This window comes from Penaeus japonicus, unplaced genomic scaffold, assembly GCF_977035675.1.
Source record: "Penaeus japonicus unplaced genomic scaffold, GWHDUDI00000001_assembly GWHDUDI00000034, whole genome shotgun sequence".
NCBI lineage: Eukaryota > Metazoa > Arthropoda > Malacostraca > Decapoda > Penaeidae > Penaeus > Penaeus japonicus.
In genome coordinates, this window is record NW_028234436.1 from 22,766,683 (window position 1) to 22,779,788 (window position 13,106).

At 40.2% G+C, this 13,106-nt stretch overlaps 1 protein-coding gene across 8 annotated transcripts in view; it reads right to left on the bottom strand.

The window, feature by feature from the left end:
• Positions 1 to 289: 289 nt before the first annotated feature.
• Abl (tyrosine-protein kinase Abl) overlaps positions 290 to 13,106 on the bottom strand; it is a 171,993-nt gene continuing 159,176 nt past the window's right edge. For 6 of the 8 annotated variants that reach the window (XM_043011759.2, XM_043011740.2, XM_043011735.2 and 3 more), the window contains 10 exons: positions 12,885 to 13,015; positions 12,405 to 12,667; positions 12,009 to 12,180; positions 11,715 to 11,827; positions 11,326 to 11,468; positions 10,975 to 11,095; positions 10,464 to 10,631; positions 10,093 to 10,190; positions 6,464 to 6,641; positions 290 to 5,991 (listed from right to left, as the gene is read on the bottom strand). In XM_043011759.2, coding sequence (XP_042867693.1) covers positions 3,141 to 5,991; positions 6,464 to 6,641; positions 10,093 to 10,190; positions 10,464 to 10,631; positions 10,975 to 11,095; positions 11,326 to 11,468; positions 11,715 to 11,827; positions 12,009 to 12,180; positions 12,405 to 12,667; positions 12,885 to 13,015 — 4,238 coding nt within the window. In that variant the 3' untranslated portion in view covers positions 290 to 3,140. The remainder of the gene's footprint in view (positions 5,992 to 6,463; positions 6,642 to 10,092; positions 10,191 to 10,463; positions 10,632 to 10,974; positions 11,096 to 11,325; positions 11,469 to 11,714; positions 11,828 to 12,008; positions 12,181 to 12,404; positions 12,668 to 12,884; positions 13,016 to 13,106) is intronic. The other 2 variants (XM_043011775.2, XM_043011727.2) reach the window with 1 other exon arrangement.

Genomic DNA, 13,106 nt, shown 5'->3' on the forward strand with positions numbered 1-13,106 from the left:
GCTGTGTCGAAAAGGGTGATTTTTATCTTTTTTTTTAAAGCATCCTGGAACAAGTACGGGGGCTGTGGGGAAAGGGTTACTGCGATTGTTACATCCAACGCTGCCACTCCTCATCTGGTATCCGCTTTATATATTAAATTTCAACTTTCATGGTGGGGGAGGGAGGAGGAGGAGGAGGGGAAGGAGGAGGGAGGAAGGGAGAGGAGGAGGGGACAGACAGCATGTTAGAAAACACACACTGAAAACTTGACTTCTTTTTTATCTTTTTTTAAACCATGGTTCACCTTAAAAAAAAATTCTTAAGAGCACTGCTTAGGGAGTACGGAGACCCATGCACGTTCCACAGGAAGCCAGCTGAGGGCGGTGCTCTGTCTTCGATACAACAGCATAATCATGACGAGCCAACTAATGCTGTGCACCTTTAATAAATACTGCTCAAACATCAGATTCTGTGTATCATCACAATAAAAAATAGAGAAAAAATATACATAACTCTGCCCTGTTGATATATTGTAGTTGTTTACACATGTAAAGACTACAACTAAATATGATGACCATAATGATAGCAGAAATATTCCAAAATGACGTTGAATTCATAATATTATTCCTGCAATGACATGTTGCATTTTATTTGTGCCTCTTAAAAGCACATAAAATCATTCTACAAAAAAAGGGTTAGCCGCTGAATGAACAAGCTTTAAGCCTATTCCTTCATCATTATCAATTTCAAATCTAAATTTACTGAATAAATGGTGTTAAATAATGCATTCCAAACTTACCTACATATTAACCACAATTCTTAACTAAGGAGATTTAATCTATCTTTTTAATTAATGGAAAAAAGTGAGAAAAAACATGGGCAAAGACAAAAAAAAAAAAAAAAAAAAAAAAGTCAACATTCTATTTTTTCTTTCATTTCACACTTTATTTTTCTGGTCTAGAAAGAATTGAATATCTTCACTCTTTTTTCTAATACCCTGATGCAGGCCTTATATACTCTCCCTGCATGAAGAAAAAAATTACCTCTGATGACAAAAAGAAAGAAAGAAAAAAAAAAAGATTCCGCGCTACCTTAAAAATCAAGGTATTTAAAACGTAAATCTTCACACACGAAACGACGTGCCGTCTCTTTCATAACCTTAATTAAGTCATTCAGGAAGGCATCATCATCATCATCATCATTATCATCATCATCAGCAGCCTGGGAGATACACATATACACATTCAACGTGTCTTAACGAGTTGTCAGCTTCATAGGAGATGACAACTAGGGGGGTAGGGGGGTAGGGGAAGGGGAGAGAGGGGGGGGAGATGTGACCCTGTTGCAAGGGTGCTTCCAGCTTCCTTTGTAGTGTTGTGAAGAATTAAAAACACGTCCCCTTTCAAAAGAGGGGTGTGGGTAATCTCGTTTAGAAAAAAAAAAGAATAAAAAATAAAAGCTAAAATATGTTACATTGTGTGTAATATATATAATCATTAAATAAATCTGACCACAAACAGCTGATTGTGGTACTCCAGCAACAGATGAGATTACATTCCATCACTCATCTATACTACATATATTTCAGATTGTTTATACATATTGTCAATTAACCAGATACGTAAGAACACTTAAGTCATCTTTTTACATAATCGTACAATGTCGTGACATCATCTTTACAAAATTAAGTTTTCTAAGTGTTGTGCACACGAGAGTGAGCCTGCAAGACATACTAATATCACAAAAGATAAAGCAAATGATTGCTATTTTATAAACATGGCTTTCATCCGTCACTTAGGCTTTGTTGGCAAGACCTGAAACTTCTCTCTTATAGAAAAAAAAAAAAAATAATAATAATAATAATAAGGTCACTGAAATATATATATATATATATATTAAGTCCTCCTAATCAAACCATATGTTCCATGTTCATGCATCATCGACTGTGCATGATCCTGTATGGTGGAAAAATGAAGGAGAGTAAAGAAAAGGAAGAACAAAGTTACTTCTGTCATATTACTGACAAATACATTCATAAAAGACATCAACAAAAGGAAAGCATACAATGAAAAAAAATGAATGAGACAAACCACAAGCCCCAGGAACATTATGTAAAGGCCCTAAGCACCCATATACTGATCTCCTATCAACTCTTGGGCCGTGATATTCGTCTCTCGGAATACAATGGGTGCAGACAATTGCACGTGGCTGACCTCCGAATATACAATAAAATCACAAGACTAGCATTCACATCAAATCCCAACAAATTTGACAGTAGTATGCACATACCAATGACAGACTTCATGAAGGTGGAAAAGTTCAAAATCAAAAGAGCTACACATAATTAATCAATTGATAAAAAAATAAATAAAAATAAAAGTCTGCAGCTTCAAAATCAAATGGCAACCAACCTAGGCTACAAAAGCACCCACCATAATTTAACTTTTCATGCTGCCACCTTCAATTACGTTGATAATTCTTCTGGTTTTGATTAGAATTAACACACCAAATTTATTCTGCATGCAAAAAGCTACCTATGAAACTATTTGTTTACATAATGTACAAATAATTTTTAAAGTATCCTGTTTGTCCCTCTCCATTGTGAACATACCTGGCCAGCACCCCACAGTGTAGCCAAATCACAAGTATTCGCACTAGCATTCACCTTTTTTACACAGAATATATAGCGCTCTTGCATACTGGCAAACATGGAACACTTTTGTGGAATAGTTTGTGAAAAGTTCCTGTAACTTGTGAGCATTCAGTAACACCAGGACAAAATTTATGCTCCTTCAAAGGTAGGCATTAGGCAGCAAATATTTTCTGAGTCACCAATCTTACAGCGTCTTTCTTTCCTACATCGACCAGCACATATCTTACAATGTTTTAAATGCAGGAGTATTGTCGTTTGCACATTCAGAATGAGAATCAACAGTGTAAAACTCCTCTGGCATCACCTCACGGCATGCTGCTCGTTTTCTGTCTTTTCACATAATCGTCTGGACTTGTGAGCAATGACTTTCATTTGTTTTTTCAACATCTTTTAATATATCACACTATTCTAAAAAGGATTCATCTTTTCAGATTTCTAAAAGGATGTTATGTTCGCAGTAAAAACGTCCGACTCAGAATATCTTATCCCATTACAGCCGCTAAAAGCCTAACGCTGAACTGTATTGGTCACGTCCCTCACTGTGCTCTCAATTTCCGCAAAGAGCTTTTCATTGTGTTCAATTGAGCGTCCCCCTGCTGAGCGCAGCTGCCTAGTCTGGAGCTCTAGACGGGTTAGAAGTTCTCGCATGTGAAATCGACTCTGAGGTGGAATGTTGTCCATGTATTCCCAACAGGCTTGGTAGAAGTCTAATACCCTTTGTGCTGACTGGATGCAAGCAGCGACCGTGGTGGTGGCGCCCTCCGTTCGTAAGGTAGCTACCGAGGCCTCCACCCCTCGCCCTTGCTCCACTAAGCCAGCTTTCTCCGTACTGCTACTTGAGGAACCACTAACACTGTCACTTGGCAAAGTTCCGCCCGAAGAGGTCATGCTGGGAGGAGGGTTACCGGAGGCGTTGTCTTTCGACCCGGAATCCTTTGCTTCCTTGATACCTTTACTCTCCTTATTTTCGGAATCCTTGCCCTCCTTCTTCACGGAAATGACTGGCACCGAGGGAGGCCTGATGAGAGACGGGGTGGCGTAGATGCCCGCTGGCTTGGGTGGTGGAGGCTTAACTCCAGCAGGCGGAGGAGGTAATTTGAAACTCTTCACTACGGGCTTGACAGGAACGGAGGGTTTTCCGTCCACCGGCTTGGCGTCCATCTCGCTACTGCTGGGTGGAGGCCACACCCTCCGCTCCAGCTTGCCGACTTTGCCCTCGTCCTCCGGGGTCTTTTTCAGGACTGGAGTGTCCGTGGCCGAGTCTTTCTCACTTTTAGTTAACTTTGGCAAATCTGGCCGTTTGTTTATACTTGGAGCATATTTGGGACTAGTTTGATTAGGATCAGCCTTGGCCAGTTTATCAGCATCCTGCTTCTCCCACAACTTCTTTAAACTACTTATGCTACTTGAGCTAAAACGTTTGGCATCCTCATCTTCACTCACTTTCAAAGAATCACTCTGAACACTATCTCGCTTCTCACTATGAATACTCGTCACACTCTCGCTCATTATATCACTCTTGATTCCCGAGTCACAGCTCCTTTCGTTCTTCCCGGCATTATCACTCTTTCTGTTCACTTCACTTAGCACTTGCGAACCGTTTTCCTGCTGGTCGCCTGGAGAGGTGTCGTCTCCCGCAGCCTTGGAATCGTCCTCCTTAACAATATTGGTTTTTCTTAACTGCGCTCTGAAGTCCATCAAAGTACTGTGAGGATCACTTTCCAAGTTAAAGTTATCTTCACCCTTACTCGTGTCAGTTTTCCGAAGCTGAGTTTTAAAATATATTTTTCTCTCCTCTTTCTCTGAACTGCTCTTTTCAAATGTGTTTTTCACTTTCTTCAAATTGGTTTTGAAACCAATTTGATTACTACTGTCTCTTAAATTACTATTGTCAGATTCAATGTTCACCGCATTACCATTATCTAAATGTTGAGTGTCCCCTACTTTGTTGGACTTTTGCCGTAAACTTTCAAATAATTCTGAGACTAGTTGCACTGCAGGGTTCTTCTGGCTGCCAGGCGATGTTTCTCCTCCAGTAACTCCATCTGGACTTGGTTCCTTCTTGTCGTCTTTTTGTTCCTTCTTCTCGTCGGCTTCCTTCAGTTCAGAGACTAATTTCAGCTCTAGACTTTCTTTGACCTCATGGTTGATTCCCAAGCCCAGTACAACCTTGGGTTCTTCTGCCGACAGTTCTTCCACGCTACCATCTCTGGAGGCCAACGAAGCTGCATCAACAGATGGTGGACTGCCATCCACAGCTGCTGGAGAAGATGGGGCTTGTCCACCTTCTCCCACTGGAGAGGAGGGAGTGTGCATCCCTTCTGTATCAGCTGACGACGATCCTGGACTCTTAGCTGCAGCGGAACTGGATTTCCCCTTAACTTTTGCACTAGCAAGGCCTGGACGAGGAGACAGATTCTCTGTGGACTTGAAGCTTTCGCATGAATCTGAGGACTGATCTCTGTGCCTCAGGTTGACTCCAAATCGAGATGCTGGACTTCCTTCACTAGCTTCGCCATCCAGACTTGTATCTAGATTAGGCTTTGCTCGCACTGGGGGCTTATCGGCATCCGCATCCCTCATCCTACACCTGGTTACACTTAGTGTAGCCCTGTCTGCCTGCGGGGATTCAGACCCTTCCCCTCCACCCTGCTGGGAGTCCTGTGCCGCAGAACTTGGCAACTTTTGTGGACTGACATTGGCAAAGTCTGCCTTTCGTCTGGCTCTTGGCGAAGGAATAGGTTTCTGCGCTAAGCGTCTCCTTGACTCTGGGGAGGAGGTTCCCAGCCAGCGGTCAGAACCAGGTGGTGGAGGGAACTCCATAGTAGCTGACTGGTTCTCCTCCATAAAGTCATCTGGCGGTGGAGGCAAATCTAGTGGAGGCGGTGGGAATTCCAGGTCTGCAAGACTAGGCTCTTTGTTCCGCTTGTCTGACCGCAAGGGCTGCAAGCGCGGGCTCAGCCGAGATATCAAAGGCGACTGCGGCTGGAAACCACTCTGGGTCGAGTTGCTGCGAATCATGGATGCGGCATTCTTATCCAAAGTGTCCTTGTGGTCCTCTTGATCACCATGCTCATCCTGGTCATCCTGTTGATGTTCAGAAGACTGTTCATCTGCCGGAGGAACGCCCTGAGACAGGCCACTCTGGCGGAGAGATTCGAGGTAGGCACCAATCCTCGCACCCTTGGGAAGAGTGCCGTAGCGATTGATGGCCCTCTTGACGTTATGGACTTCCAACGCTGCAACGGTGATGTGTCTGCTGCCAATGGTGCCGCTCTGACTCTCGGATTTCTCCATCCTCCCTCGCCGTATTCTGTCTCCCCCTGCCTTGGGGTCACGCAATCCACCTGACTTTTGTCTGAAAACATAAAATAAGATTTAAACTTTTGCAATGCAATTATTCAAAATATTGCAAAGACAAAGGTAATAGAATGTGAATTCCTGACTTATTTTAATACATTGTTTAAGCTATTGGTCGCGGTTTTAATAAAATCAAATATGTATACAGTCATGTGTTTATGTTATTTGGCACAGTGCCATGTGCATCTACAATCGACTCTGCTTTGGCAGCAAATCATGCCACCTGCTGTCAATGGGTTAAGCTTGACCTGATAATGATATATATTATCATTGTGAAAAAACTGAAAACAATGGATATTTCCAGACCAAATCACCATTACTTTCCTCTAACATTCAATAATAATAATTTAACAGCAGTTTCTGAAAGAAAAAGCAAGGACATAGCAGATTAAAAGCAAAACGTTTCTTGACTCCTCTCTACACTATATGCATCCTCCCATCAACGCCATCTGCTGCGAGGACCAACCCACCTAAAGGACTGCAAATGCGGAGGATCGGATCTGAAGGTGGAGTGCGTGGACGTGAGGCCCTGAGTTGTGGGTAAGGACTGCGCCCCGGAGTCCTCGGTGTCTGGCGTCCGCTCTCTCAAATCGCTCTCGCTCTCGGCATCGTTGCTACTCGCCAGGTCGGCCAGGTCCTTCTGGATTCCTGGGGGTTGAGAGGACCCTCGCGTCAAGGGAAATACGCGCTTGGCAGAACTGGGGTTAGGTTAGGGAAGGGTTGCTTTAAGTGTGGGTCCCTTTTTTGTTTAAAGATTGTGGAGATAGAAGTGGCACTTATGGAGCTAAGAGGTTCATGGTTTAGATTCTACTCTGGAAGGGTGTGAGTATGAGTGTGTGGTTAGAGTCTAGTCTGTGGTATATGGTGTGGTGTGGTATGAGTGGTGTGGTGTGATATGAGTGTGGTGTGTGGTATGAGTGTGGTGTGTGGTATGAGTGTGGTGAGTGGTACGAGTGGTGTGGTGTGGTATGAATGGTGTGTGTGGTATGAGTGTGGTGTGTGGTGTGGGGTGTTGTGTGTGGTGTATGGTATGGGTGTGGGTGCATGATGTGACAAGTGCATGCATGTGAGGGAACATATATACTGTGCATGTTTGAGTTTGTGTTTATATGCTTGCCCATGTAAATGTGATATCCTATAAATATACCTGTCCCATACACCTGTCCCTTACTTTAATGTGCATCTTCTCATAATTCATGTAATTAATGAAACAAATATTTTTTGTTTGGTCTTGAATATTTTTAGTATCATTATCTTCTTAATTTTACATACATTATCCACTGCTATTGAAACCATTCAGTCATTAAAACATTAAATGAAACAAAAGGAAAAAAAAATGATTAGAGAATATTCCTTCTGGTTAAAAAATAATACTTAACTGAATAAGAAGTAAACAGAAAGAGAATGGGTACTCAACATGTGAACTGTAAAATATAAGTATGAGTTCAATTAACCCGTTCCCGACGGGGCCAATCCGGCTTAAATAGACCAAAATTCCGGGACTCTTGAAACATAAAGCTAAAACTCGTCAGGATTCGCGGCCGCACCTGCCGCCCGCGAGCCAGCGCTGGCTCCTCCTCTCCTCCGCGCCCCGGGCTGACAAAAAAGTACGCGTCCGTCGTGTTGTAGCCCAAAAACCATTAGACGTGTTATCTTGTCATCCGTCGTTAACGGGTTAAAATCTAACTTGAATTACAAGCATACTGAAAAATACTGAACAAAAAATGAAAACACAGTAACATGTGTACAAAGGTGAAACACAATTGCAATAACACAAGAAAATATATTGTAAAGCAAAACATATTGCGTTTCACTTCAGTTTATCATCTGAAGAGAATTCTTGTTTGACTTAAAATGTTACAATCTATTTGTTCCTTTATCGTTGTTTCATTTCTCTGTCTTACTCTCTCACACAGTTTTTTATTGTCTCCGATGGAGTAAGCAGTGTCTCTTTTTTTATAAGCAGTTAGGTTTTTATCTTTTATATAAAGTCATGCATGTATACAGGGACAGGTGTATGCCTTTTATATGTTATAACCAAGATGCAGATTATCATGACTGTAAACAAGCTGAGAGTGTGGCACCTGGGTCTTCTTGTTCCCTAATGACCTGAAAGTTGCTTAACCCAATGATGACGGTGTGTCACACCCATGTGACATGGCTAAATGCCTGATGACGGGGCGACACATCAGTGTGACGTTCCCGATGCAATATTGCATAGGCCCGGCGTAGGGGGTTGCCACTTTTCGCCGGGCCCGTCGGGATTGGGTTAAGAGGTCATAAGAGGTCAGGGATAGCCCAGGTGTCATGCTCTGAACTTGCTTGCAATGACACATGTAAATGGCCTTAAACCTTTTATGGTGATCTGTGATATGTTTATCTTGCAGGGAAAAATAAACAAGAAAACATAAACTAAAGCAATGGATTGATCTAATGAGAAATACTAACTGTATTTAATAAAACTTGGCATATATTAAACATCTCTTGGGTACTGATTTATCATGTGAAATGCATTTATTAATACTTGTACCAGTATTCATTAGCAAGCACAAATTAACAGGATATTCCTTTTACATATTCTAAAGTAATCCAAAAATCATTCTTATTCATTACTTGATAAACAACTCTTCTTCTATTTCATAGGCCTAGACTAAAGCAAATAATCATACATGTGATTAAGACAAATAATACAAATGACAAATAATCATGAAGGTTGCCTCAGTGAAAGCGAGACGAGACAACCTCGATTTCCTCTTTAGAAAAAGGTTCAAACATTAACAAGGTACAACAAAAGTCAAGCCAAAACAGAGAGAGTTAAGTAAAGCAAAAGTCAGGAAAAAAAAGCACAGCAGAAGAGAACACAATGAAAACAAAAAAAACAAAAAAAGAGAAGTATATTAAAACACCAAAAGCACAAAGAACTTGCCTGTGTTGTAAGGAAGTGCATAGTGGTTGTAATGTGGTATGGTAAATCAAACAGGTCATTTACTGTACTGGACAATGATAAGTGGCATGTGCTCCGTGACCCATCACTCCGGGAACGGAGAAGAGTTGGTCTTAGACACAGCCAAACTGTAAAATCCTTGATTACATTTGAAAAAACAAGTCACACAATGTTAAGGAGTCCTCGTAGTGCTAACTAAAGAAACTGGACGGTTGGATTTCCTTCTTGCTTTTCAATTAAGAAGAAAATTACAGCTATTGTTCCATTTTGTTTCATTTCTACACAATGCATATAAATATGTAAATATATAATATATGATACATCATATATATATGTATATATATATATATATATATATATATATATATATATATATATATATATATATATATATATATATATATATACATATATATACATATATACATATATACATATATACATATATACATATATACATATATACATATATACATATATACATATATACATATATACATATATATACATATATATACATATATATATATATATACATATATACATATATACATACATATATACATATATACATACATATATACATATATACATATATACATATATACATATATACATATATACATATATACATATAAAAGTAAAAATGAAGCAAAATATTGAAGTGAACAATAAATCATAAATGTAAGCCACAAAAAATATAATAAAGCAATAACTGTTCAAAAAGAAGACTCGGGAGAGCTAAATCTTCTAGAGAGAAGTGGCTCCAGCAGTCAGTCATGCTAACATTGCTGAGTGTAGCTCTGAAAACTCAAGGGGTAATGTCACCACATGACCTACTCGCAATTGCAACTGGGCTTCGTATAAAGAGTAAAATCATGTGCATATCTTTCTCCATCAATTCAGCCTACTACTGACTGGCTATGAGAGGCAAAAACTATCGTATTTAGCACAAGGCTATATATATAAACCTTAGCTAATGTCAAATCCACAGCAAAAATAATAAATCAAATGAAAAAAAAAAAAAGTACTTATATACGTATATATATGTAATATATATATAGAAAAACAAAACTTCCTCATCAGGCAAGTCAAAGTCGGCAAGGGAAATAAAGCAGAAAGGCAGAGGAGAGACAGGGACGAAAGACGAGGTACCTTCAAAGATTTTGTCTATACCATTGAATTCATTGAGCTCATCCCCTGCCATCCCGGCTGGCATGTCTTGGTCGGTGCAGGTACTGTCACGGAATGAACTGGAAGAGGAAGCGCGGGGTAAGTATTCTTTGAAATTCGATTCTTGTTTTGTCTAAAATTCTCGGAGGTTGGTACTTCTTGAATTTGACTTTCATCTTTCTGTCTCTTTTAAATTTGACAAGAGATTGCTTCAGAAGTTCCAAAATATCCAACTACATATAGCAAAGCAAATGTTTTTATCAGGACTTAACAACTACCATAATTCAAAGAGGCCCAGAACTAACGAGACGCTAGAGAGCAATCTCAAGAGAAGACAGACCCACAAAACTCACCTTGTTCTCTTTGGCGGCGCTGGTGCCTGTTTCCCCTTCTTGTTGGTGGTGCGGCGGAGTTGAACTACCGTGGAGCGGGCAGAGAGGATGCCGGGGCTTGGTCGCACGTCCCTCGGCAGATTGGGACTGCTACCTTCATCCATCATACCGTGCTTGTTTTTAGTTCTCCTGGAAAGAGTATATATTTAAACATACCGTCACTTGTTTCTGTCATGCACTGACATACAAACTGGATATCACAAACTCAGCTTCATGAAAGAACATATATATAATACACATCTATCTATATATATATATTCATCAGTCTGTTACTCTAACATTATTCATATTTCAATTAAAACCCAATATGATGATAACAAAACCTCCCACATCCTCAAAATCCATACACAGAATCCAAAGAATAAATCAGAGAAATAACTCTCACAAACACATAACAAAAATAATCCTAACCCCATCAACCAAATCCTAAAATGACTGATCTCCCTTCAACAGGAATGAATGACCCACTTACTGTTTGGTGGAGGATGTTCTTGGACTAGTAGGAAGCTGTTCCTCATTCCACTGTTGGTGTGTGCCGGTGGAAGTCCCTCTGACCTTCCGTCCTCCACCTGCTGCTAACTGCTGCTCCACCTCTGTTGATGCAAAGTGAGTGAGTGAGTTTCCTCTACACACATGGTTAAACCTAAAATATCTCTCTAATCTTGCAATTACTTCCGGAGAGAAAAAGACTATAATCACAACTTCCTCTCCCTTTTTTCGTTTTAACTATTTCCTAGAATAAAATGATCTCTACAATTAAATAAAAGCAAACTTAAAGAAAATTAACGATATCCATTCTAGCTATCCGTGCATTCCGACGCACCCTCAGTAATAGAAGTCTCCTGGAACATGGTCTCGAGTGCGTGATGGATGTGGGAAAACGTGGGCCGGTCTGAGGGAATCCAGAGCCAACACTGCTTCATCAATTCGTACACTCGGACTGGACAACCTTGAGGACAGTCCATCCTGGAAGATTTAGAGTTCCAATATGAGAAATATGGATAATGCATCATCCTGTTATGTGAACCATAAAGCAGGGAATATAAATAATGCTCAACAAAACTTAAATCAAGGAAAATCCATCATTATCATTAAGAGGAATAATCTATCACACTTTATGAATCAATACATCCAAAATAACAACAACAGGAAAAACACTTCTATTAGACTTTCCACTTTAAGGCAACTTCCTGACAAAACAACTTCTCTTACCTATAACCTGACTCTAAAAGGTGATATACATTGGTCAGGTCGACCCCTGGATACGGTGATACTCCATATGTCGCAATCTCCCATAGCAATATGCCAAACGCCCAAACATCAGACTGAAAGTAAAATGTTCAGCTTTGTAAAGTACTTGAAAGACCATAAAATATATCACACATTATATACCAACACTATAGAAGAACTTCATGAAAAGTCCTGAACTGATGTTAATCTCCATGGAATCTTGAAAAAAGATTTTAAAAATTATATACTTAAATACCACCATTTCAATATTCATACCTTTGTAGAAAATTTATTATAAGCTAGACCTTCCGGTGCAGTCCACTTGATCGGGAACTTGGCTCCAGCATGAGCAGTGTAGGTGTCGTCTCGCATGAGACGCGCCAGCCCAAAATCAGCCACTTTGACTAAGTGGTTTTCCCCGACTAAACAGTTGCGAGCTGCCAAGTCCCTGTGTAATTCAAAGCATTTGTCTTAAAAATCTGTTCTGTTGAAGAAGTCACAGTACCAAATTTGAATTCATTATTACTTCATTATATTGTAATTCATAGCATTCATTTTAAAAAATAACACATTTCTAAAAAAAAAAAAACACACACAAAGAGTCTAACATCTGAGTTCTTCTTTTGCAATATGACCCAAAAGATCAATAAAAAACATAAACATAAATCGTACCTGTGAATGAAACTCCTGTCTTCTAGATACTCCATCGCTGCAGCCACCTGAGTTGCCATGTACAGCAAAGTTACCTCGTTGACCTCGTCGTGACTACACGTGCGCAGGTAGTCCAGGAGGTTGCCTCGGGTCATGAACTCCGTCACGATATAAAAGGGGGGTTCCCGAGTACACACCCCTAAGAGCTGCACCAGGTTGGGGTGCTTCATTTCCTTCATTATTGACGCTTCTTCTAAGAAGTCTTTTAGGGCCATCGTGTCTTCCTGCGATTTCAGAACAAAATTAATTAAACCAGAGATACCTTTTTACAAATGGAAGCTAGAATAACATGTACATAATAGATTCTTGGTGTATCTACATGCTCAATCATAGCGTCAGTATAGGTTGATACTGGAGAACATAGCATAAGTATTATATCATCATTTAAATTCTCTTTCGACATTCCTTCTCCCCATTTACTTGGCATTTCTACACTATTACCTTGAGAGTCTTCACAGCGACGCAGATGTTGTATCTCTTCCAAACGGCTTCGTAAACATCCCCATACTGGCCTCCTCCGAGTTTATGCTTCATCGCTATGTCAGTCCTCTCGATTTCCCACTCATCCGGCTCTGCGAAATTACCGTGAGGATTAGGCTAACTCGCTATCAACCCCCACCCATATCTATACGCACACACAATATCCATCTTGTACACACACGC